Here is a 26,190-nt window from a genome sequence, read left to right as displayed (position 1 = left end):
AAACTCCAAAGCAACAACCTGTGTGCTCATGCATAACACCTCCAACAGGGACAAACGATTCCAACAGGAACAAACGATTCCAACACCAACAAACGATTCCAGGCTTGAAAGAGGAGGAAAAAGCCTGACACGCGTCTTCCTAAAGGGAGTCCCACCCTGAAATGTTCCGAGTTGACAGACCCCGTTAGGGAGAAACAAACTTCTTGAGAAAGAGCTTCTCCTCTTCTCAACTCTGTCCTCAGACCAAACTCCAAGAAGAACCACAGCAAACCCGAAAGAGCATATGCATCATCCACAGCAGTTCTTGGGAAATGTACCTTTTTTTAAGAACAGGTCTTTGAACTGAGCCTCCTTCAGTGTGCTGTTGTTCGGGTGGTCACTGGACATAATCAGGTCCTCTGCAAGTGGGAGTTCAACTGTGACGCAGCCCCCCACGTTCAAAGCATCCCTTCGGCTTCCGACAATCTCCTCTCCAGGCAGCTCCGAGCTGCAGTTATAGCTGGCGTGGGGTGTGGGAGAGTGTGTGAGCGTGGGGGGGGTGCTTCTGTCTGCCTCGTTCACTCTCTCTCTACTGTATCAGCAGGGCCCACCCCAGGTGCTAGACTCAAATGCTGTGGCTCCGACCGCAGACTGTGGCTACCAATTATCAACTGCCATCAACAGAAACCAGCAGCTCTGCGGCAGGAAGCCGGCGTGTCACCGAGCAGAGGAAGTCCAGGGTCTCCGATCCTGAGACCGGCTGTACACCTAGGGCAGTGCTGTTCACAGCAGCGTCTATCAGTGAGCAGTCCGCACGTCTCGGGTTTGGCCTGACACCTGGACGTGTCACACACACAGGCAAGCAGGACGCAGCTAGACGGCTCATCTTGTCTCACTGTGCTCAATAATCTTTTCAACAGGCAAATGTCAAACCAGTCCAGACAGAAAGGAGGAAATCGGCAAGTCTCACACAATACTCCTTCCCTCGATCTTTGCTGGAAGCTTTCGGTGCAGAAGGACTGGAGAGAACGCTGACCAAGGCAGGAGCCGCGACAGGCAGGACACTCACGTTAGGCTCGCGTGCTTCTCCCCTGCAGCTCCGCTCCCAGAGCGTGCTTGCCCGGCTGGGAGCACCCACAGCGCCCCTCAGGCTGCGAGCCAGGCTGGGGCTGTCCTCTCCTGGTGCTCCCTCTCCACATCCTCTAACTGATGGGAGCAGCTCCCAGCGGCTCTTGCCGCCGAGCTCTGTACTGGCAAGGGGTGAGGTCCTAACCACAGCAGGAAACAGTGCGTGCTCCTCTCCCTCCAGTCCTCTCTTCCCTCTCGACTCTCCCATTCCTTCCCTCTCCCTCTGCCTCACATCACTATTCCCCATGTACGGCAGCACAGACACGCCAGAGACTCCTTCAGAGTCAGGACGCTCGGTGTTCCTAGGCAGTTTCAGTTTATAAGGATCAGGAATTAGAGAACAGAATCCCAGGCAATTCAGACATGAAAGCAGACACGTGTCTCAGGAGGGCGCCTTCTCCCGGTTCATTTTGTTCGAGCGCAGTCTCTTTTCCCCGAGGTCTAAACAGTGTGTTTCATTTGAGTGTAAAACATCTCCCTTGCGTTCGGATGCCCCCAGGCTGTGTGAAGAAAATTCAGGGCAGGCTGCGAGTCTGTCGCAGTTTTCAGAGAAAATCGCGGGGTGGCCGGCCGGCGCGGTGGAAAGGGCAGCCTGCCATGGTAACCTGCAAATAACCCCCGCCACAAGCAGTGCCCAGAATAGCCTTTGTTTCTCCTTATTTAGGGTAAATAGGAATGACATGTGGGCCGTAACAATAGTGCTGGCTGTAGGAGGAGTTGTCAAAGCAAAACTAAACTCTGTTGGTTACTACCAGCGTTAGAAGCCAGGACAGTGACGTCAGCGGCCAGCCCTGCTGTCAGCCCGGGCGCGTCACCTGGGGCACGACAGCAGGGACCGGGCCCTGATGTCACCGCGGGCTCCTCCAGGTGGTCAGAAGACGTCACCTTCTCACGCTCTCATTTTTGGGGGCAGCGGCAGAAAAGCAACAGAAGAGCCGCCCAGGAGAGTTTCCAGAAGCTTCACGTGGATAAAAGGAAACCAGAGAATTTCAGCAAGGAAAGTGACCGTTTGTTAATATCCAGCCGCCGGGGAAATCCGGACGGTGTGATTCTTCCTGAGCAATTTCCATATTAAAAACGAAACTCCCCTTCCTGTGCCAGACTTTCCGTGACTTCTCAGAGTCACCGCGGGCTGAACGAAGATGGAGTCACCCTCGGGAGGAGGCAGCTTCAGAAAGAATTAGAAGCTGCGGCCACTTCAAGCAGCCCCTCCTTGTGCCACCTGGGCCTGCACTTCCTCGTCAGGCTCAGTCACGATAGGCTCGCCCTCAAGCCAGGGCCTCGGCGAGGAGCGCTGTAGGCCACTGCACCTGTCTGTTTCTTAAAAGTAGGGCTTTGTGGGGCAGCGCGGTGGCTCAAGCCTGTAATCCCAGCACTTTGGGAGGCCGAGGTGGGCAGATCACCTGAGGTCAGGAGTTCAAGACCAGCCTGGCCAACATGGTGAAACCCATGTCTACTGAAAATACAAAATTAGCTGGCGTGGTGGCATACGCCTGTGATCCCAGCTACTCGGGAGGCTGAGGCAGGAGAATCGCTTGAACCTGGGAGGCGGAGTTTGCCGTAAGCCGAGATCGGGCCACTTCACTCCAGCCTGGGCGACAAAGTGAGACTCCGTCTCCAAAAAACCAAAAAACAAAAAAACCAAATTGGGCTGGTGAATTTCATGGAACTAGAAAAGTTCTTCTGTCCTTTGCTAATGGACATATTTACATTTTGAAATGGTTACAAATAGCCCGCTTTGGGGTTTAACATGATGTAAAATGAATACTTCATATATAAAAAAAGAAAATCGACTTTTTTTTCATTTAATGGTCATAGGCTATTCCCTAGTGTTTCAGCACTTACTGTATCTGACTGGCTTCCCTGTCACTGGGCATCTTGGCCATGGGAGCCAATCTTTTCTCTTCTCTTCTTTCTTTTCTTTTCTTTTTGATGCAGTCTTGCTGTGTTGCCCAGGCGGGCGTGCAGTGGCAAAATCTCTGATCACTGCAACCTCTGCCTCCTGGGTTCAAGTGATTCTCCCACCTTAGCTTCCCGAATAGCTGGGATTACAGGCATGTGCCAACATGCTGGGCTAATTTTTGTAATTTTTGTAGTTTTAGTAGAGACGGGGTTTCACCATGTTGGCCAGGCTGTCCTGGAACTCCCAACCTCAAGTGACCCACCTGCTTCGGCCTTTCAGAGTCCTGGGATTATAGGTGTGGCCACCGCACCCGGCCATGGACCCATTTTAACTGAGTCCTGGGATTATAGGTGTGGCCACCGCACCCGGCCATGGACCCATTTTAACAGAGTCCTGGGATTATAGGTGTGGCCACCGCACCCGGCCATGGACCCATCTTAACTGAGTCCTGGGATTATAGGTGTGGCCACCGCACCCAGCCATGGACCCATCTTAACTGAGTCCTGGGATTATAGGTGTGGCCACCGCACCCGGCCATGGACCCATCTTAACTGAGTCCTGGGATTATAGGTGTGGCCACCGCACCCGGCCATGGACCCATCTTAACTGAGTCCTGGGATTATAGGTGTGGCCACCGCACCCGGTCATGGACCCATCTTAACTGAGTCCTGGGATTATAGGTGTGGCCACCGCACCCGGTCATGGACCCATCTTAACTGAGTCCTGGGATTATAGGTGTGGCCACCGCACCGGGCCATGGACCCATCTTAACTAAGCTCCTTGTCCAGTCAGTTTAATGTTCTCACAGTTCAACCTGTTTAAAAACCACTTTCAAAACTTTTGACTTTATGAAGGCAAGTTTACTTTGAAAATGTTGCCCACACTTCACACACACACACACGCACACGCATACTGAGTGTGGGTGTCTGGGGACATGGTATAGAGTCCGTCTTGGGATGTGTGGCTTTAACACAGGCACAGGGCCTCTCCCAGCCCCTGCTGAGGGGCTGTCTGGGCAGATGCACTAGGTCGTGCTCGTAAGTTTTGTTTTTCCTCCCTTTTAAGCACCACCTGAAGATGGTGCTTCGGAAAGGAAGTTCACAGGTCAAGGCGTGACTCAGGGTTCGTGCCCTGACACACAGCTCACCCTGGCTGCACGACCGCGTGTGCATCACTGGGGATTTTAGCTGACGGCTGCCAATATTTCTTTTCCCTCATTCAGAGGAAATGGCAGCACACATAGCAGAAGGGCATGGGAGAGGCAAGCCTGTGGAACACACGAATATGAAAGTGTAGAAACATTTGCATTCGGAACTCCCTCCTCCCTCATCATCTTTACATCGCCTCCTTCACATGAGCACTCTGGGGCTATCACTTCTAATACGAGTTTTGTGCAGTCACCACACGTCTCAGAGCTTAGGAGGCATCTGTGTGTGCAGTAGGGGCCTTGAAAATGGAGCAAGGCAGGGATGCCAAAGACACACCACAGGAGTTTGTCGGTAGCTCATTAATCCATCTGACGAATATTCACCCGAGCGCTTACAGTCCTCAGCAGGAAACGCACTGGGCCCTCAGTGAAGTCCCACAGGTAAGTGTTTCTGTGTGGCTGAGTCGTCGTAGTTCCATCTGCAGGTAGGTGCTTCTTTAAGGAACCAAACGGGCTCTAAGGATCGGCTACCAGTTGAGACCTGCATAGGACAAGCTAAGGCGGCTGGAACCTTGCTGTCCTGAATGGCCAAAAAGAGGCAGCCTGGGCCAGGGATTTGACCGGAGGCCATCAGCCGAGACTTCAGCTCTCATTCAGCCACTCCAAGTATGGTAAGTTAGTAGCCCAGGGGCTACTCAGAGCTCATTAGCTTCAGGAAAAAATTTCTGAGCAGTAAAGGGAGGCTCTGCTCTCCCAGAATCTGTATCTGTCATCTCCAAGCCCAGTTAGCATCTCACCCAGCCCCGGTCCCAGCCCCAGCTCTCACCCCCAGGGTTTCTCGGTGTGCCCCGCTGCCTCCCCCTCCACAGCCTGCCTTGCCGCGGGTGCTTCGCTCACAACAGAAATTCTCGCAGAAAAAGATCACTTGAAGAATTAGAAATAGTGGTCACCATTCTAACTGGAGTGAGATGGTATCTCATTGTGGTTTTGATTTGCATTTCTCTAACGACCAGTGATGATGAGCTTTTTTTCTTTTCATAGGTTGGTTGGCTGCATAAATGTCTTCTTTTGAGAAGTGTCTGTTCATATCCTTCACCCACTTTTTGATGGGGTTGTTTTTTCTTTTACACTGTTGGTGGGAGTGTAAATTAGTTCAGCCATTGTGGAAGACAGTGTGGCAGTTCCTCAAGGATCTAGAACCAGAAATATCATTTGGCCCAGCAGTCCCATTACTGGGCATATACTCAAAGGATTATAAATCATTCCACTGTAAAGACACATGCACACATATGTTTATTGCAACATTATTTACAATAGCAAAGACTTGGAAAGAACCCGAACGCCCATCAATGATAGACCGGGTAAAGAAAATGTGGCACAGATACACCATGGAATACTATGCAGCCATAAAAAAGAACAAGTTCATGTCCTTTGCATGGACATGGATAAAGCTGGAAACCATCATCCTCAGCAAACTAAAACAGGAACAGAAAACCAAACACCGCATGTTCTCACTCATAAGTGGGAGTTGAACAATGAGAACACATGGACACAGGGAGGGGAACATCACACAGTGGGGCCTGTTGGGGGCTGGGGAGAGCAAGGGGAGGAAGAGCAATAGGACAAATAGCTAATGTATACAGGGCTTAAAACCTAGATGACGGGTTGACAGGTGCAGCAAACCACCATGGCACATGTAAACCTACGTAACAGACCTGCACATTCAGCACATGTATCCCAGAACTTAAAGTAAAATAAAATAAGAAGAAAAAAAGAAATACCTTTTCAATGGTTCTACAGCATAAAGTTAGCATTTGTAAACGTTCATAACGATTTACTGCTATGTGCAAGGCACTTTCAAGCACCGTGTATCTCTTATCTTCACGCCAACCCTGTGAGGCACATTTTTCTTGTTACCACTTTACAGATGGGGAAACTGAGGCCCAGAGAGGGTGAGTCTTTCGTCCCAGGGCAAACTGCTGGTGAGAGGCCAGCTAGGAGTTGGAGCCGGGGCAGTCTGACTCTGACACTCCCAGCCAGCCACCCACGCTTTGTTTTGCTCAGTGGCCAGCAAGCTCAGAATTAATTAGCCAACAGTCAACAAATGGAGCGACCACTGAAACTAACCAAAGGATGCCAGGGGACTGATGATGACTTACTTTGATTTTTTTTAGCCTGATTACCCAACTTTTTTTGGGCACTAAGGGGATGTGTTAACTTGCAAATCCACGTTAAAAGATTCTACATCTCCACATGTTGCCATGAGGCTCTTGGAGCCATTTTACTGTCTCGTCTGCCTGTTAATGCAGCTCTTGTTAAGAATCGATGGCTCAGTCCATTACAAATTCCCATTCTTTGAGGTTTACGACTATGCTACAACATTGTGCTCTGAGATGAAATTTTCCACATAAAAATTAATCCCTGGAATTTGGCTTTTAGAAAACAAAACAGTACATTTTAAGTCAGTTTGTTATGCTTAAAGTCATGAGTGAGGATTTTAAAAGAACACAAACTTTATGTTCCCACAGACTGAAAACACGGAAATAGTGTGATATTTGTGGACATCAGCCTGTAGCATGGAATAATCTCCTCGTGTATCCCTGGAGCTTAGAAAAACGCAGCGCAGACGGCTTTTCGTAGAAACGCAAACGCCCTGCGTGCTCCCACCAGCCCTGTCGCCCGGTAGGAATGTTCGCAAATATAAAAGTGTGTGACCCCATGGAGCCAGCAAGCCAATAATGCGGATTACAAACGTATTAAATAAATTCGTTCAGATTCAACAGCTTTAAAATAGCTTCCTAACATGCAAAAAGACTCCCTGAATTAGCAGATCTGAGTTTATCTTACGCATTATCTATGCTACTAAGCGGAAGAAAAGGAATTACTTAGGAGTCCACACTCACAGTGGTATAGATTTTCATAATGGCTAAGCTACCTCCTACTAAGTGGGTTTGTGCCTGAAATTGCAGCGACCTTCCAAGCCCCAGAAGAAAACGGGAGGCAGTATAAAGATTTATAGAGGTCAGTTAGAACCAACTTTGGGTTCCAACCCTGCCACCTGCGTTAGGTCGAGCTGGGTGCGTTTCCTCATCTGTAAAATGAGGCAGAGAATGCTTACTTCACAGGGTGGTCAGGAGGATGAAATAACACATCCAACCCTCGCTCCTCACAGCGGTCCACAGACCAGCGGCGGCAGCATCCCCGGGAGCTTATCCGAAACGCGATCTCGAGCCCCGCCCAGACCTGCGGAACCGGAGCCTGTGCGTGGACCAGATGCCCGGGTGAGTGATGGGCACGTCAGCGTTTCAGAAACCCCTGCTCTGCTCCAGACACCTCACCTGGATGAAATGACCCAGCCGGGGGCTCGGAGAAATCGTGGCGCAAGCAACCACGAGGACGTGCGGAGGCTCTTGTTTTTGCTGTCATTCAGCAATGATTTCAAAGAACAGCACTCAACCAGCAAGAGGCTGTGTGTAGGTAAAGCAGTAACACTGCCCTCCTGGGCACAGCAGGTGCTTCCTGCCGTCCTCCGCTCTGTGCCAGTGGGTCATATTGATCCACTCACACCTTTCAGGAGAACCAGCAGGGGTTAACAGCATCATCGAGGTCCCCAAGAATGGCCAAGCTAGCCGGCTTATGTTAACAGAGGCTCTGGGCTGGACACAGTGGCTCACAACCGTAACCCCGACACTTTGTGAGGCCAAGAGAGGAGGACCTGCTTGAGGCCAGTGAGACAAGCCTGGGCACCACAGTGAGACCACGTCTTCAAAAAAAATTTTAAACCAGCCAGGTGTGGTGGCACAGGCCCGTCATCCCAGCTACTCTGGAGGCTGAACAGGAGGATCACTCAAGCCCAGGAGGTCGAGAATGCAGCGAGCTGTGATTGTGCAAACGCACCCCAGCCTGCACAACAGAACGAGACCCCGTCTCACTAAAACGGAGGCTCTGGTGTTGAGACACTATCTCTAGAATATTTGGCATCCTTCATAAAACTCAGGAAGTCTCTCAGGATTCCTGGACACCACGTGTTAAGAGAACCCTCTAATTCTGCACTCTGGACAAACTCAAGTGCCAGGAGCAGACTTCTCATAAGACAGAATGATGAGACACCAAGCCTCCGTCCCTGTGAGCCTGGCCCTGCTCTCTGTCCCCGTCTCAGCCTTCCTGCTCCTTGAGAGAGCCAGATGCCAGGAAGAGAGTCCTGGCCCTTGAGCATTCCGGAAGCAGCGCCTACGCCTGCCACATGTGTCCTGCCTGCCCGGTGGCTGCTGGCACGCCCCCAAAGGTTTCCTTATCAACCAGGCGCACTGACGGTGCTCTCAGAAATCTGCCACGACATCTTCTGGGCGGGAGGGTGTTGAAGGGGGATAGAAATCTGCATATTTCAGGTGAAACATGTTTTCCTATAGAAAAACACACTGAATACTTTACTGTTTAAAATGCTTGATGTGGTTACTCAGAAAATATTTTATTTTGCTTTCCAAATATATTACAATTTTCACTTTCATCCCCAAACTGGAAGGCTGAATGACTTTTGGAATTCATCTTATTTCTGGGTACACCATAGAAAATGAGGCTCCAGATGTTGATTAACTCAGGAGTTAGATACTGCTATTCTAGTTCTCAGTTTTTAACCCCATAAAAAGTGTAACTGCCCCTTCAGAGACTGAAACCCCAGTTTCATTAGCTCCTTAATCCAGGCAAACGTCACGCATTCTGGCACACTTGCAGTATATGGCACACATACGTGGTGTTCAGGATGGCCCACGTTGTTGCCAAGTGACTGCACCCCTGGGGCCATCTTTCCCGTAGCTGTTAGGGCAGCGGCCCGCACCCGTCCTAAGCGGCACATACTGTCACCTCTGCAGCTCCTCTCCGTCTTGCTTATAAACTCCAGGATGTGTCCAGGTAGCTCCAAGACCTTCAGCTTTGGCCAAACCACTCATTTCTTCAAAAGTTGAGATAAAGTCAAGGCACATTCCAGGGTTTTAGTTTTATACTGGAGCATATATTAAGCCACATATTAGAGAAAGCATGGGCCAAAAATCCAAGCTAGTCCAAAGTCAACCTTGACATCAGATCTGTATAATAGACTCTGTTTTCATCTGCGGCATTTGAAGACTAGCCTGACACACAGATGCTGTGAGGACAAGAATTCACTGCTCTCCAGTGCCCGAGTGTTCTAGAAAATTCCAGCCTGAGGTTGATCCTCTTTGATGTCAGCTCCAGGGCTGCACGCAGCAAACGCTAAGCGCTCACTATGTGCCGGCCACCGCGATGCGCTGCAGGAGACAAAGAGAGCCAGGAACTGCCCTTGTCCCTGCTGTCCCTACTTCACATCTGTCGCAAGAGCTAGCTGGGTCGTGAGGCCTGCGCAACTCGGCGGGGCACCCAGCCGCGTGCTCAGCGTGGAGCAGGTGAGGGCACCAGGGAAGGCTGCGCTGCAGGAGCACACAGCCTGACCTAAACACTGACCACAACTAACACTGAGATGGCGCTTCCTGTGGGCCGCAGTGCTCCCGGGCACTCTGACTAGTTAGGCCATGTGACACTTACAACGACCATGAGATGAATTCTACTTATTATCCCAGTCTCACAGGTGAGAGAATAGAGGCACAGAAAGGTTAAGTAATTTGCCCAAAGCGACACAGCAGTAAGCGGCAATGCCAGGACAGGCCAACTCTAAATGTGGCTGATCCGAGGACCACCCTTCAGAAGGCTCCTGACTGACAAGCCCCATTTAAAAGGCTCAAGGAAGGACCTTTTCTTCTCGGAGGCCAGGGAGCAGGAAGCTCGGGAAAGGCACAGAGACCCTTTAAGTGGACGATCAGGGAAGAGCTTCCGCACGCGTCAGGGAAGATGGTCCTAGAAACAAACTACACACCGGGTAATTTTCCTTCGTGTTAAAGTAAACCTGTGTTCTGGAAATTTAAGGTTATTGTCTTTTATCCTTTTCCTTGTCATGGGCCCTGAAAAGACGGAGTTTCTGCTTCTGTACTAGAGTATAAAACGGCAATTTAAAAACTTAAATATTTATAAAAATCAGAGTTTTCTGGAATAAAAGCTCCCTCCACACTTTTCTTTTTTAAAAATGTGTTATGTCCACAGCGCTTTCTTTTCTTTCCGACTGAAAACATATAGCAATGTCCTCCCATTAAATGTCCTCTCCAATAGGATGCATGAGAACCCGTTCCAACGCGGAAAGCCACGATGCGTCTGAAGGGATTGCTCAGCTCAATATCTTACTTATTTGTGACTTGAAAAAGTACTACAATGAAAAAATTTTATTTTTTAATTTCTAGTTTTTCTTGTTTTTATTTTTTAAATAAAAAATTAGGCCGGGCACAGTGGCTCACACCTGTAATCCTAACACTTTGGGAGGTCGAGATGGGTGGATCACTTGAGGTCAGAAGTTCGAGACCAGCCTGGCCAATATGTTGAAACCCAGACTCTACTAAAAATACAAAAATTAATTAGAAATCACTTGAACCCAGGAGGCAGAGGTTGCAGTGAGCTGAGATGGTGCCACTGCACTCCAGCCTGGGTGACAGACAGAGTGAGACTCCGTGTCAAAAAAAAAAAAAAAAAATTAAATGCCATGGTTTAAGAATGTTGATGTCTGATAAAATTCCCCCCGTCCCACCACCAATGATGATTCCCAAAGCAACCAATATACTGCTTTGGGAAGGACATGGATTTGTAGTCAGACATCCTGGGCTGAAATTCTAACCCCTACTAAACTGTCCCATACGATCAAGTTCTTTTCTACTTTTAGTATCAGGTTCAGGGGGTACATGTGCAGGTGTGATACAAGGTTATACTGCAGGCTGCTGGGATTTGTGCTTCTATTGATCTTGTCTCCCAGACACTGAGCACAGTACCCAACAGGAACTTTTTCAGCCCTTTCCCACCTCTCTCCCTCCTTCCTTTTGGAGTCCCCAGTTTCTATTGTTCCCATTTCTACGTCCGTCAGTACCCAGTGCTTAGCTTCCATCTACAGGTGAGAAAATACTTATATTTACTTTTTCTGCTTCTGCATTAATTCACTTAGAGTAACGGCCTCCAACTGCATCCATGTTTCTGCAAAGGACATAATTTCATTCTTTTTTCACAGCTGTGTGTACTTCCTGGTGCATACGTACCACATTTTCTTCATCCACTACTGATGGACATCTAGGCTGACTCCATGTCTTTGCTATTGTGAACAGTGCTACAGTAAATATACGGGTGCAAGTGTCTTTTTGGTAGACTGATTTATTTTCCTTTGGGCATAAACCCAGTAGTGGGATTGCTGGGTAGAATGGTAGTTCTTTTTTTAGTTCTGTGAGAAATCTCCAAACTGCACTCGATAGTGGCTGAACTAACTTACATTTCCACCAAGAGTGTGTGTGTGTTCCCTATTCTCTGCAGCCTCATCAACATCTGTTACTTTTTGTCTTCTTAATAATACCCATTCTGGCTGCCGTGAGGTGGTGTCTCATTGTGGTTTTGATTTGCATTTCTCTTAGGGTTAGTGACGTGGAGCATTTTTTCCTATGTTTGTTGGTCACTTGTAAGTCTTCTTTTGAGAAGTGTCTGTTCATATCATTTGCCCAGTTTTTAGTGGGGTTATTTGTTTTATTCTCATTGATTCGTTTACATTGCTTATAGATTTTGGATAAATGAGCATTGTTAAATGCATTATAACATCAGATTTCTTCATTTAAAATATTTCTACAGGGGTGATAAATGGAAACACGACAAACTTAGCTGTGAATGGGAGGCCCCTGGTTAACCAGAGATAACGGAGGTGCATCCACTGGGCTTTATGATGACATCTTGCCACCATGAAACAGACAGAAGCCAAAGGGTTAGGAGAACAGGTGCCCATCCTCCCTAATGGCCTGATAGTGCTTTTTATGCAGATAAGGACAAACATGGTCTTGTGTTGATTAAAAATGACCTTAATTAAGTCTGTTATTCTCAACATAGTAAACACCCACAGCAGGAAAGCAGATGCAGTAAAACAGAGTGTTAATAATAAAAATGTAGAGTCCTCACAGAAGGAATGCTATTCTGGCAGAAACACATTTAATTTTGGTTACACAAATAAAAGTAATTTAAAAAAAATTTACAAGCTTAGAAATGGTAATACTGCAAATACCTTTACAATCTTGTTTCCTGCAATATACCTTACAGAAAAATTTTCCAAGCCAGTCTATCAGCATTCATCCTCTGAGAGGCAGAAATCCTGGCCAAGGTTGGCTGCAGGGTGGCAATTTGGTCACACACGCTCTTCTTGGTGATTTTTATCTCAAACAGACATAACAGCAAATGGTGAACCTTGATCAGACTCCAGGGGAGTGCCTTGGAAGTCTCAGGCTACAGATTCTGTCTGTTGTCATTACGCCTGGAACATTTTGGCTTTAGTGCCTCTTGATGCGGCCGGATGCTGGTCAGGAGACCCAGGGTCTAGTGCTACCTCTCCGGCCAGCCAAGAGTAACATCTTGAGTCACACGGCTGTGCAGTCCTTGCATGTCTCATTCCATTGCTACGACCAAACCAATGTCTTGCACACTTCAGTCCAAGTCCTTCAAGTCCCACCCTAAGAATTCTTAAAATACCTGCACTCCACATTTTCTATTATTTATTTAATACTGATTTTAAACTGGACTTCAATCAATTCATTTTTTAAAAAATTTAACCTCTAAGTAACAATATCCATAAAATCACAGGCCTGATATGCTAGAGATTTTAAATAAAACATTTGAGGCAAGCATATTATTAAAAATTATATAATAAAATTACAGGCATAATGGTATGTGCCTACAGTTTCAGCTACCTGGGAGGCTAAGGCAAGAGGATTGCTTCGTTGCTCAGGAGTTTGAGACCAGACTGGACAATATAGTGAGACTCTGTCTCTATTTTTAAAGATACATAATAAAATCCAAAACAATATTGAATGTTATTTATAGAATATAAAGATAATTTTCTTACTTTTGCTCATTTAAAAGAAATGTTTGCTGTATAATTTAGTTTCAATCAATTAGTAAGAAAAACATGATTTATCCACATATATATTATGTTTGAAACTTAAACACAGTTAAAATATAATATAGCAGACTCACGGCCAGGCGCGGTGGCTCATGCCTGTAATCCCAGCACTTTGGGAGGCCGAGACGGGCGGATCACGAGGTCAGGAGATGGAGACCATCCTGGCTAACACGGTGAAACTCCATCTCTACTAAAAATACAAAAAAATTAGCTGGGCGTAGTGGCGGGCGCCTGTAGTCCCAGCTACTCAGGTGGCTGAGGCAGGAGAATGGCATGAACCTGGGAGGCGGAGCTTGCAGTGAGCCGAGATCGCCCCACTGCACTCCAGCCTGGGTGACAGAGCGAGACTCCGTCTCAACAAAAAAAAAAAAAAAAAAAGTAGGAGACTCACTTAAAGAATAGTGAGCTGAGCAGTTCCACAGACTCATTTGCCAGGAAAACAACCATAATTGGTGAAATTATGTAAAGGAGTCACCATTCTGAGTGTCTGAAAATTGTCCAAGGGAATTTCAGCAGATTAGTAAATATCTTGTTTCAAGAAAATCTATTAACTCTCTTACTTCCATGGTAAGAACAGTGAGAGTCTGTGACACTTGAGCCACAACCCACTGCTTCCCTCTCCCTTCCCCAGTTCGGCACAGGGAAGATCTACACTGAGCGGGTGCGGCATCAAACCAAGTTTCCTCTCTCCCCACTTCCCTACAAAGCCTACGGCATCTCCAGTGAAAGGCAGGCATCAGCACGTCCGTGTTGCAGAGGTTGAGTTACAGGTGAATGCAGTCAGGAGGCCATAGGCTTCCTGTTACCACTTGGCCTTCCTTGTTCTGCCCCTTCTTCACCCCCACTCTTAGGGCAGAAGATCTATCCAAGGAATGGCAGGCTAATGATAGCATGGTCCCAACCGTTCTCAGCCCAGTTCATTTACAGGGTGGAAACTCCACGTAAGGAGAGGCAAGCTAAAAAGACCAGAGGCTACTACCTCTACTCAGTGTCCTGCCGATCCTGCCCATAAAGCTGAGGAGTGAGCCAACGTCCCCACTCCAGCTGTGGAGCATCAGCTCGGAGATTTTGCCAACGGTGCACAGGCAGGCCGTAAGAACAAAGAGTTCCAAAGCTCTGCTACCAAAAACTTACTTTATTTAGAACAGTGTATGAGGAAGCTCAAGTGTAAGAGTGCTTTCAAAAACAGTAGAAATTTTGGTAGTAAGAAATTGAGAGGACGCTAGTAGCTCTATGAGAGTGACAAGCTTAACTCTAGGTCAGCAGTTTTACAGAGAATCAGAGAAAGACAGTTAGGAAGAACCTTTCAGGGGTCAGAACAAACCTGAAGGGCTAGATTCAAAAATGACCCCTGCAAAGGGCCTGAATTTAATTCGATCAGACTCTGTAGCAATTTATGCCCCAGGTATAGAGGAAAACAATAAAGCAATTGGCCAGAATTAGTGGAAACTAGCAGCTGGGTGTGACACCAACTAAGGCAGGCAGCTTGACAGAAATATGAAGCAAAGAAACAAAGAGCTCTGCTAAAATCACTGCCATCCCGGGGTGACTGTGCCGTGTCCAAGGCTGTGCCCTCTGAGGACATCAGAGGCTTCGCATTGCAAGGAAAACAGACTTTAATGAAATAGTCCAACAAAGCTACTAAATAAACAAGAAAACAACAAGAAGTTCTGGGGAGGAGGAGAAAATCAGTATCTAAAGGAGTTAATACAATGTATTATCAAAATCTCCAGGTTTCAGCAACAGAAAATAAGACAAGCAAAGGAAAGTGTGACACAGACGCAGGAAATAAAGCAGGCAATAGAAACCACCTGTGGGAGGGCCCAGCTCTCCAGCTTAACAAAAACCTCACAATAGCCACTACAAATATATCCAAATAAATCAAGGAAACAATGATTAAAGAAGCTAAACAAGGTAAAATGGCAATGTTGCATCAAATAGAGAATATCAACAAAGAAATAGAATTATTTATGAAAAAACCAAATGGAATGCCTGGTGTTGAAAATACAATAACCAAAATAAAAAATTCACTAGAGCTTAACAGTAGATCTAAACTGACATAAGAGAGATTTAGCAAACTTATAGATTGGTAAACACTGTGCACTCAGAGTAACAGAAAAATGATTGAAGAGAAACAAGTAGAGCCTCAGATAAAAAACACAAGACATCATGAATCACACCAACACACACATTATAGGAGTACCACAGGAGAGAGAGAGAGAGAAATGAACAGAAACAAAAATCCAAAGAATAATGGCTGAAAATGTACTAAAGTTATTGAAAAAGTTAATCTATACACACAGGAATTACAACAAACTCCAAATAGGATAAATTCAAAGAGACCAACAAACAGGCACATCATGGTAAAAATGCTGATAGCCAAACCGAGGAAAATAGTAACAGACAAACGACTCATCATTTACGAGATAACCCTATTAATATTAACAACTGACTTATCATCAGAAACAATGAAAGCCAGAAGACAATGGGATGACATATTCGATATGCTGAAATGTATTTTAAAAGACTGTGAACCAAGAATTTTATATCCAGCAAAACTATCACCCAGACGTTAAGACTAAATAAAGACCTTCCTAGATAAACAAAAACGGAAAGACTGTTGCTACAAGACTCACTTAAGAAATACTAAAGGAATTTCTTTACTTTGAAAGCAAGTAACTCCAGACAGTAATTTGAATCTGCATGAACAAAGAGCTCCAGTAAAAATAAATGCATAATGATAAAAGATAGTGTAAACGAATATTTCTTCTTCTTTCTTCTCTTAATTAATTTAAAAGGCAATTGTTTAAAACAAATACATGCATAAGTAACTATCCCACTGGCCCAGTAACATGTAGAAATGTAATCTATTTCATGATGACAGCACAGAGGAGGTGAGTGGGAGCAAAGCCGTATTAGGCAAAGAGATGGTACCAGATGGTAACTCAAATCCACAGGAACAAATGAAGAGAACCAGGGAAGGTAAATTAGAAGGCTAATACAAGACATCCTATAAATAGAGGCTTGTTCTCATCTCTTTTTCCAATTCTTTAAAAGACATAAAATGACACAAAGTAACAATTATAACAATGTATTGTTAGGTTTGTAATGTAGAGAGCTAATGTGTATAACAACAAGAGCACAAAAAAGAGAAAACTGCTATACTGGAGTAAAATTATATCTATATCTTACACTAGAATTTCGTGGAAATCTTAAGTAGATTCTGACAAGTTACGTGTGTTAAGCCTGAGAGCAGCCACTAAGAAAATAACTTAAAGCAGTATAGGAGAAATAGAGAAGAAAAACAGATGAGACATAGGAAACAAAAAGTAAGGTGGCAAGTGCAAATCAAACTACATCAATAAGATTACATATGAGTGAAATGAACAAAAGGCAGAGACTGTCAGAGTGGATAAGAGAACAAGGTTTAGCTATACGCTATGTAAAGAAAATAATTTAGAATCAAAGATAGCAACAGGTTGAAAGTAAAAAAAAATGGAGAAAGATACACAAACAACAGTCATAAGAAAACTGGTGTGACCATACCAATACAGACAAAACAGACTTTGGAACAAAAAAAAGTTATAAGGGATAAAAAAAAGACATTGAATAATGAGAAAGAATTCATTCTATCAGAAAGAATGAACAGTTACACACATATATACATCCAACAACAAACTCCCAAAATACATGAAGCAAAAACTGACAGAACTGAAAGGAGAAACAGACAACTGAAGAATAATAGTTGGATACCATAATACTCCACATTTAATAGTAGATAAAACAACGAGGCAGAGGATCGACAAGGAAATAGACTTAAACACAGGATAAACCAAATAAACCTAACAGATGGACCTCTACAGAACTCTAGTCTACAACAGTAGAATGTGACATTCTGAAGGATAGACCATATGCTAGGCCATGAAACAAAATAATTGAAATCACCCAATATACATTCTATGATTAAAATACAATGACACTAGAAATCGTAACAGAAAGAAAATTGGGGAATTCAAAAATTCACAAATACGTAAGCAATAAACAACACACACATTAAAAAAACCATGGGTTCGGCTGGGTGTGGTGGCTTAAACCTGTAATCTCAGCACTTTGGGGGGCCAAGGCGGGAGGCTGCCGTAAGCCTAGGAGTTTGAGACCAGTCTGGGCAATAGAGTGAGACCTCATCTCAAAAACAAAACAAAACACCCTAAAACAAAAAAAGAACAACCCATGGGTCAAAGATGGAATAACAAGGACATTTCTCCCCCAAAAGGAATTCTAGAAAAGACTGTGAGATAAATGCAAACAAAAGCAAAACATACCAAAATGTATGGGATACAGCTACCGGCGTACTCTGAAGGAAATTTAGAGCTGTAAAAGCCTCTATTAAGAAAGAAGAAAGATATCAAGTTAATAACCTAATCTTCTACAATAAGACACTGGACCAAAAGGAATAAATTAAACCAAAATCAAGAAAAAAAGAAAGAAGGAAATAACAAAGATTACAGGAATAAAATAGAGAACAGAAAAATAGAGAAAATCAACACAATTTGGTTCTTGGAAAAGATAGAAAAAATTAAGAAATCTTTAGTAGCCTGACATAGGATAAAAAGAAAAGACTACTAAAATCAGGAATGAAAGGGGCAACATTATTATCGCCTTACAATGACAAAAATGACTATAATGGAATAGTATGAGCAACTGTATGCCAACAGATTAGATAACTTGTATGAAATGAAAAAAATTTCTAGAAAGGCACAAATGACCAAAACTAAATCAAGAAGAAGTAACAAATCTCCATAGACCTACAACAAGTAAAGAGATTGAATTAGTAACTTTAAAACTTCCCAGGAAATAAAAGCCCAGACCAAGATGGCTTTATGGGCAAATTTTACCAAATATTTAAAGAAGAATTAATACAAATTCTCCACCAATTCCTCCGGAAAACTTCTTTTTGGAGAAGACACCACTTCCCCACTCATTCTAGTATGGCCTAATATGACTATGATTATCATGTTTGAAGGCTTCTCACTAGCATTTCTGTTTTTCTTTTTTTTTTTTTTTTCCGATGGAGTCTTGCTCTGTTATCCAGGTTGGAGCATAGTGGCTTGATCTCGGCTCACTGCAACCTCCAACTTCCGGGTTCAAGTGATTCTTGCGCCTCAGCCACCCAAGTAACTGGGACTACAGTCATGCACCTCCACACCCACCGAGTTTTTACATTTTTAGTAGAGAAGGGGTTTCACCATGCTGGCCTTAAGCGATCCGTCCGCCTTGGCCTCCAAAGTACTGGGATTTCAGGCAAGCATTACCACGCCCAGCCTCTCACTAGTATTTCAGCGTTAATGTTCCCTCTTTAACCAGCGCTTATTATGAGTACACACAAATGACATTTCCTGGCATAAGAACACGTTGAGCCCAGAGTGGAATCCCTGTGGTGGCAGAGTGTCAGCCGAGAGCGACAGACAACGGAAGGGAAAACCACAAGCCGTCTCCTCTAAGCTCCACCGCCATCACCCGAGCTGACGGCACACACCTCGCTGCCTCTGGGACAGGGGCTGCTCTTCACATCACCGCTCTGCAGACACCAACTCCACCAGCACGTTGAGCTCTCTGGGACCTCAAGACACGTGTATAAAATGCAGTTGCATGTGTGTGCGTGTGTATGAATATATGCAAATATTACATGAGGATAGTGATGGAAAATCAGGATATAAGAAAGTTTTGGAGGAAAAGAAAACTTTAAAAAGCCTGCCCAGCTGGGTGATGGGGTGATGTGCACTCGTACTCCCAGGTACTCCGGAGTCTGAGGTGGGAGGATGGCTTGAGCCCAGGAGGCCAAAGCTGGAGTGTGCTATGATCACACCTGTACATAGCTGCTTCACCCCAGCATGGGAAACAGACACAGACCCTGTCTCTAAAATGCGTCAACAAACAAACAAAGAGGGAGGAGGGTGGGAGGGAGAGCTGTTAGAAAGGACACTCGTATGCAGTCCCAGCTACTTAGGAGGCTGAGGCAGGATTGTGTAAGTTCAGGAGTTCAAGGCCAGCCTGGGCCACATAGCAAGCCCCTGCCTCATAGCTACCTAGCTATATAGATAGACAGACACATAAATAGGATGGATGGATGGATAGATAGACAGACAGATATATGATTGATAGGCAGACAGACAGATATATGATTGATAGATAGATAGATATATGATTGATAGATAGGCAGACAGACAGATATATGATTGATTGATAGATAGACAGACAGATATATGATAGATAGGCAGACAGACAGATATATGATTGATAGATATATGATTGATAGATAGGCAGGCAGGCAGACAGACAGACAGACAGATATATGATAGATTGATAGATTGATAGATATATGATTGATAGACAGACAGACAGACAGACAGAGAGATAAAGTAAATAAATAAACAAAATAGAAAACAGGCTGCCCAGTGTTCACATCCTGATAAGCCACAGGTCAAACACTCCTGGGTTCAGACTGAAGATCTCTTCAGAGTCTCCTCTGTAACTAACACTGTGGAAAGCACCGCAAGGAAAGGACAGGAAGACAAATCCATGCCCAGGCCAGCTTGCAAAAATCTAACAATCTTGCTGGAGAAACAAGACTGTTTTTTTTTTTTTTTCTTTTTTGAGGCACAGTCTCCCTCTGTTGCCCAGGCTAGAGTGTAATGGCACGATCTTGGCTCACTGCAGCCTCTGCCTTCCGGGTTCCAGTGATTCTTCTGCCTCAGCCTCCTCAGTAGCTGGGATTACAGGCACACGCCACCACGTCTGGCTAGCTTACGTATTTTTAGTAGAGTCAGGGTTTCACCATGTTGGCCAGGCTGGTCTCGAACGCCTGACCTCAAGTGATCCGCCTGCCTCGGCCTCCCAAAGTGCTGGGATCACAGGCGTGAGCCACTGTGCCCAGCCAAGACTGGATTGTTTTAAAAAAGCAATTAAAAATATAAGACAATACTATTTTGCAAATAGTACTTTGTAAATTTAAGAATACACTGTCTAGAATCTCATTTGATACAATCAGGTTTCAAAAGTGAGCATCAGATGCTAAATGCGTAAGGATTTTGCTTAAAATTGAATATTGTGCCACAAAGGTTTGGTCTCTTTCCACTCACTTTCCAACTGGGAACTACAATTCAGAGAAGAAATTACAAATTCCTCCTAAAATATTTCTAGGTTATCTACAAATTGTATTTTTTCATCTTGGGTTTCCAAGAGTTAAGTGAGACATTAAAAACGTAAGGGAGCACAACATTGATTATCCCTCCTCGGCTAAATCATACCTACAGCTTTTACTGTGAAAGGTTTGCCCTTAAAAGGGTTAAAAGCCTGGTTGACTCTATTTCCCACACACTCTACCAATAATAATCATTCTTTGGCCTACACAGATCTTTTCATGTGGCAACATAAGACAAGTCACCCACTTCCCTAATCATACTGCTACCTCCTTTTTCTGGCCTTCAGAGGGAAGACAGGAAGGAAGCTGGACAGTACTTTCTAAAGCATGGGTTGCAATCTACTAGGACAGTCACCTTAGCAGACTGCAACCAGTTTTAAAAGAAAGAACAAAATAGGAACTGAGTGTGCATAGTAAAGACAGGTATTGTGAGAAATTTTTGCTGTCATTACAATACCTATGTATTTATACTGGGTTATGATGCAAGATGCATTTTTCACTGTGGGTCAGGGTTTGAAAAGTTTGAAAGCCACTGGCTGAAAAAGTGACGAGCTATTCAAATATATCATTCCATCCTATTCGACAAGGCAAACCCACCTTCTTCCGCATCACTCAGTTCTGTATTGGGAACAAACCAGCAATTCACTAGTGAAGATCTTTCAAGGTCGAAGCTTATAATTCAGAAGGTGACATGTGTACGCCTTTGGCTCCGTCTGAGGACCCAGGGTGGTGTCCTTGCGGCTGAATGAGCTGAGCTGGAGCCTGACACCCTGTCTGTAAATTATGTGACTGAATGTCACATAATCTTCCTTAGCCCCAGTTTCCTCATCTATAAAATGTTATGATTACCCCCAAATGCCCTAAGGATGTTATAACAATCAAACAATCCATGTGCATGTGGCACACAATTAAAAAGTGCACATTATTTTTTATTGGCCTCATGTACAAGCGACCGCTGAGTTCTACACTGGCTCCATGCCTCACAATCCTGGAATTCCACTGCATGTATTGTTCAGAGCAGTGATTCTTAACTGGCTGCAGATTTGCATCTGCTGAGTATTTTACCCATACCAATACCTGGGCTTCATTTCAGGCTAAGTAAATCAGAAGGAGGTACACCCAGGTATCTGTTGCTTTTAACACTCCCTACATGATTTTAGTGTGCAGGTTAAGAATCACTATTTTAGACTGGGTTACTACTGATCGTTTTATTTTTAACATTCTGTTTGCTGTCTTCCTCTCTCGAGAATAAACAGGAAGACACACACACACACACACACACACACACACACACACACACACACAGCCCTCTTTGGAACACATCCCTTCATGTTGCAGCTGACTTCAGGAAGAAAGAAAAGTCAAAAGTAGACTTACTTAATCTCTTCATTCCCATTCTAACTACCTGGTGATATTAAATATCAAACTCAAAAAATCTTTGAAAGCAAACCAGTTTCTACAAGGACAGTCTTCAATTTAGACAAATCATTACTTTTGACATTCTTACGGAATTCCCAAGAGCTTTTATTTCTACGGCTTTATTTTAAGAGAGAGAAGAAACAGAATTCCACAGTAAGCAAACTGAGCACAAGATTTGGGTTCTGTCTTTCTTCTTTCAGAGACTAATTGTTCAAGGACAATAAAGCAGCCTCAAAACTCCCTGATCAAAAGCCACTAAAACCCAGACGTGATACTGGGTTAGGATCTCCTGCTCCTTTTAATTCATACTTCAAGAAACATCTGAAGACAAAGAGTAGCAGGAATTCCAGAGAGAACACAAGCGCCTGCCTCGAGGGCACCAACTCATGCCACTACTTCCTCTTTTCCATCTGATGATAATGACACCTCTGAATTAGAAATAAGAAATTGGTCTTTCAAATTACTTTTGCACAGAAGATGCTTTACAAATGTAAAACCCCAAACCGAACTCAATCTCCAGTGCAATTGCTCAGTAAGCTTTCCTGAGCTTTTAATGCGTTTCCAGGTCCGGCAGGTACAGAATGAATCAGTCAAGGGCACGGAGCTCCTTGGGTCTCGAGGCTAATCACGCACGAGAAACAAGACGTAGCCTTGTCAGCCAGCATTTGGTTTTGGGTTAAATTGTTTGCAGAGATCACAAACGCTGCAGATTTGAGGAGGAAAAGACACCAGTGAGGACTGTGCTGGACAGAGCAGGTGTTGCAACAGAGGTGGCCCTCGGGAGCTGCAGGGTCGTGCACATTCTGAACACAGTCACAGGCACACAAGAAGTGGCACACTCACATGCGCCGTGTTTCTGATTGGAGGCCGTTTGATTTTCTGCTGGGTGTGAGTGGGCTCTCCGTGCGCAGACACACACACATAACACGTGTATACACACACGCACTTAACCCCCACATACACATACCAACACACACACACCGCTCTCTCTCCCACACCCCACATGCACACATATATATACACACCTATCTCCTCTCACATGCACACACTTACACCCACACACCCTCCCATACACAAAACCCTACCCACACCTCCTTCCCCATACCCCACATGCACACATGCACACCCACACACCTGCGCACCCACACACGCACACCCACACACATGCACACACACATGCGCACCCACACACATGCACACCCACACACGCAGCCACACATGCAAACCCACACACACGTGCACCCACACACATGCAAGCCACACATGCACAGCCACACATGCGCACACACACCCACATGCACACACACGCACACACGCAGCCACACACGCACACCCACACACATGCACACCCACAGACGCACACCCACGCAGCCACACACATGCACAACCACACACGTGCACACCCACACACGTGCACACCCACATGCACAGCCACGCACCTGTGCTCCCACACACGTGCACACCCACACACATGCAGCCACACACATGCACAGTCACACATGTGCACACCCACACACGTGCACACCCACACAGTCACATACATGCACACCCAATGCCTGCCTTGTCTTTCCCCACTGGCTTTTGTGACTGATTGCAGGGCAGGCCCAGCACTCCCAGATCAGAGACCCCATCTGCCTGTCACTCCTTGGGCTCCTCCGTTCCCTCCCTGCATTCACCTCTCCTGGACGTCACAACCTCTCAACACCCCCTTCCCTTTCCTCCCAAGCCCTCTTCTCCCTTCTCTGAGCTGCTTCTCTCTCCTTTCGACTTTCCTTTCTTTCTGACTTCACCAACTGAAGAGTGTCAGGCCCTGCCAAGCAAACTGGGCCATGCCTGAGGGGACGCTGGGGGAAAGGGCCATGCCTGAGTGACCCAGCCTGGGGGAAAGGTGGGAGTCCAAGGCCACAGGGCTGCGGGTCTCATCCAAGGCTGACTCCTGTGTGAGGGACACAGTTGCAGGCCACAGCCATCCCAGGAACACACCAGCGAGGCTCCCAGAAAAGCCACAGTGATGGGAGCGGAAACTCTGGTCAAGAAATAAGAAGCGACTCCTGCAAACTCCCCCTGGGTCTCCACTGAGGATGTGCAAATGACAACGAACAGCTGAAGCCTCCCTCAGTAAAACTCGGTGCACCACAGGGCGCCAGGTACACAGACCAAGAGCCCACACAGAAAAGGCAGCTTGCAGTGGCACCCAACCACCACCTCACCTGCCTTCCCCCATCACAGGCTGGGGGCAGGAGCCAACCTCACAAGAAAACCGATGGCAGGCTGGGTGTGGTGCCTGATTTCTGTAATTCCAGCACTTCAGGAGGCTGAGGTGGGTGGATCACTTGAGGCCAGGAGTTTGAGACCAGCCTGGCCAACATGGCGAAACCTCATCTCTACTGAAAACAAACAAAAAGAGCTGGGCATGGTGGTGTGCCCCCGTAGTCCCAGCTACTCGGGAGGTTGAGGCAGGAGAATCATTTGAGCCTGGGAGGTGGAGGTTGCAATGAACCAAGATCGCGCCACTGCACTCCAGCCTGGGCGACACAGTGAGATGCTGTCTCAAAAAAAAAAAAAAAAAGAAAAAGAAAACAAAGAAAACAAAAGGAAAGGAAAAAGATGGCAGAGTTCTGGATGATTCTGCAGAGCTTTCTGAGTGAGCACACGGCTGAACGTGTGTATCATGAAACGTAAATTTTGCTGGACTGTAGGATGAGGGAAGCCACTTTCTCTGAAACAGGGTCAAGGTAGTTTCAAGAAACTAGCGGTGATGTGAGTGGATTGTGTAGACGGCACAAGAACAATCCTAAGAACACGGAGGCCAAAAAGTATTTTCAGAAATGGAAGCTGCACACAAAACCCCCGGCGAGCAGCAGAGGGAGAACAGGAACCCGCTGCACCTTCGCTTGGTGAGGTAACAATCAGAGACCCTAAAAAAAATGCTCAGGGCAAGGGAGGAAACTGAAATTTAAAAAATAATGAATCATTTTGATCATGTATTTTAAAATACATTCCTTAATGAAGCCCCATCTGTAAATTTATTTGAAATATTTCACTGAAAAAAGATAAAATTCCACACGTTTTCAGAAAATGAAGAAATCAATAGATTCATTACCCAGCCTTTGAATTTGTTATTTTATCTATAAATCTCTGTGTAAAAAAGTATCACTCCCACTGGTTCATTCAGAATAGAGAGGCTCAAGATGAAGTTACTGAAAAGGAGAAGAACGCCCCCACCAACCAGGTGACAGAGAAGCCACAGGCCCCTCAGCCACACACAGTTAGACCACGTACAGCATACATGTTGTCAGGTTCCAGCTTCACGCCAAAATAATTCTGTCTTTTCACAGTATTTTCACAAAGTTTCTCAATGGGACAGGAGGACAAAGAAATTATTCTGAGAATTTTTTTTTTCATATATGAATAATGTCAGCACCACGTACTCTACAGGAGCCAAGACGACGGTGTGACTCATACAAAAAGGCTCTCCGGATTCCAGATGTGAGTGCTCCAGAAGGTCTAAAATAAAGAAATTGTTGGCAATGCAGAGAAACAGCCACCGATTTATATGAAGAGATTCAGGATCAGCTATCAGCTATTACTACATAAACTCACTTGGGGACTAAATTTTCAAGATTGAAAGTGACCTCTCCCCTTTGTGTAGACGTCCTAAAGCTAAGGAAATAAACAAAGGACTGGATACCGGTAAGCAGGATTACGAATGAGCAAAGGCTCAGTCATACACAACAGTCCTGAAGATTGTAGAAAAAGAGCCACGGGTCCACGGGCCCAGGAGGGATCAGAGAACCCACAGTCTATGCAAGGTCCAGCCATCCAAGAGAGGTTAGTCTCCAAAACCTACTATCATGTGCCTACCGGAGGCGGGAAAGAGGTCTGCCTTATAAGGAAAAGCAAGTGATTGAAATTGTCTCAGCCTGGATGTCTCGAAGATCCCACCCTATGAAATGAAGTGTGGACCTGGGAACTGGCCGGTCTTCCACCCACAGGCATGCCGGCGGAGGGGGACCAGGTCCTTTCTGTGACGGAAGCTGACAGGTCGGCTGTTCTTGGTAAAGGCCAAGGCAGGTGGTTCTGGGATTCCCTGCTTCTAGCACAGTACCTGGCATCTGGTGAGGGCTCAGTATTTACAAAATAAATAAGAGTGAGACTGTCTAACATGGAAAGTTCTGGAATGCAGTGCCTAGGGCAGTGGTTCTCAAAGCGTGGTTTGTAGAACAGCAGCATCAGCATCACCCGGGAACCTGTTCAAAATGCAAATTTTCAGGCCCACCCAGATCTACTGGAAGCTCTGGGCATGAGGCCAGCAGTCTGGGTTTTATAGAGCCCTCTAGGAGATTCTGATGCATGTTAGAGTCTGAGAACCCACTGAC

At 45.6% G+C, this 26,190-nt stretch overlaps 1 protein-coding gene across 28 annotated transcripts in view; it reads right to left on the bottom strand.

The window, feature by feature from the left end:
• LOC105478940 (low density lipoprotein receptor class A domain containing 4) overlaps nt 1–26,190 on the bottom strand; it is a 436,625-nt gene that overhangs the window by 32,297 nt on the left and 378,138 nt on the right. Inside the window, exon 1 of one of the 28 annotated variants that reach the window (XM_011736690.3) lies at nt 318–2,814. The exons of 26 other annotated variants lie outside the window; for them this stretch is intronic. In XM_011736690.3, coding sequence (XP_011734992.2) covers nt 318–387 — 70 coding nt within the window. In that variant the 5' untranslated portion in view covers nt 388–2,814. Of the gene's footprint in view, nt 1–317; nt 2,815–26,190 lie in introns of those variants that run through there. One more of the 28 variants, XM_011736688.3, reaches the window with a different exon arrangement.

This window comes from Macaca nemestrina, chromosome 19, assembly GCF_043159975.1.
Source record: "Macaca nemestrina isolate mMacNem1 chromosome 19, mMacNem.hap1, whole genome shotgun sequence".
Lineage (NCBI taxonomy): Eukaryota > Metazoa > Chordata > Mammalia > Primates > Cercopithecidae > Macaca > Macaca nemestrina.
The sequence above is the reverse complement of the archived record's forward strand: the minus strand, read 5'-3'. Positions and strand labels throughout refer to the sequence as shown.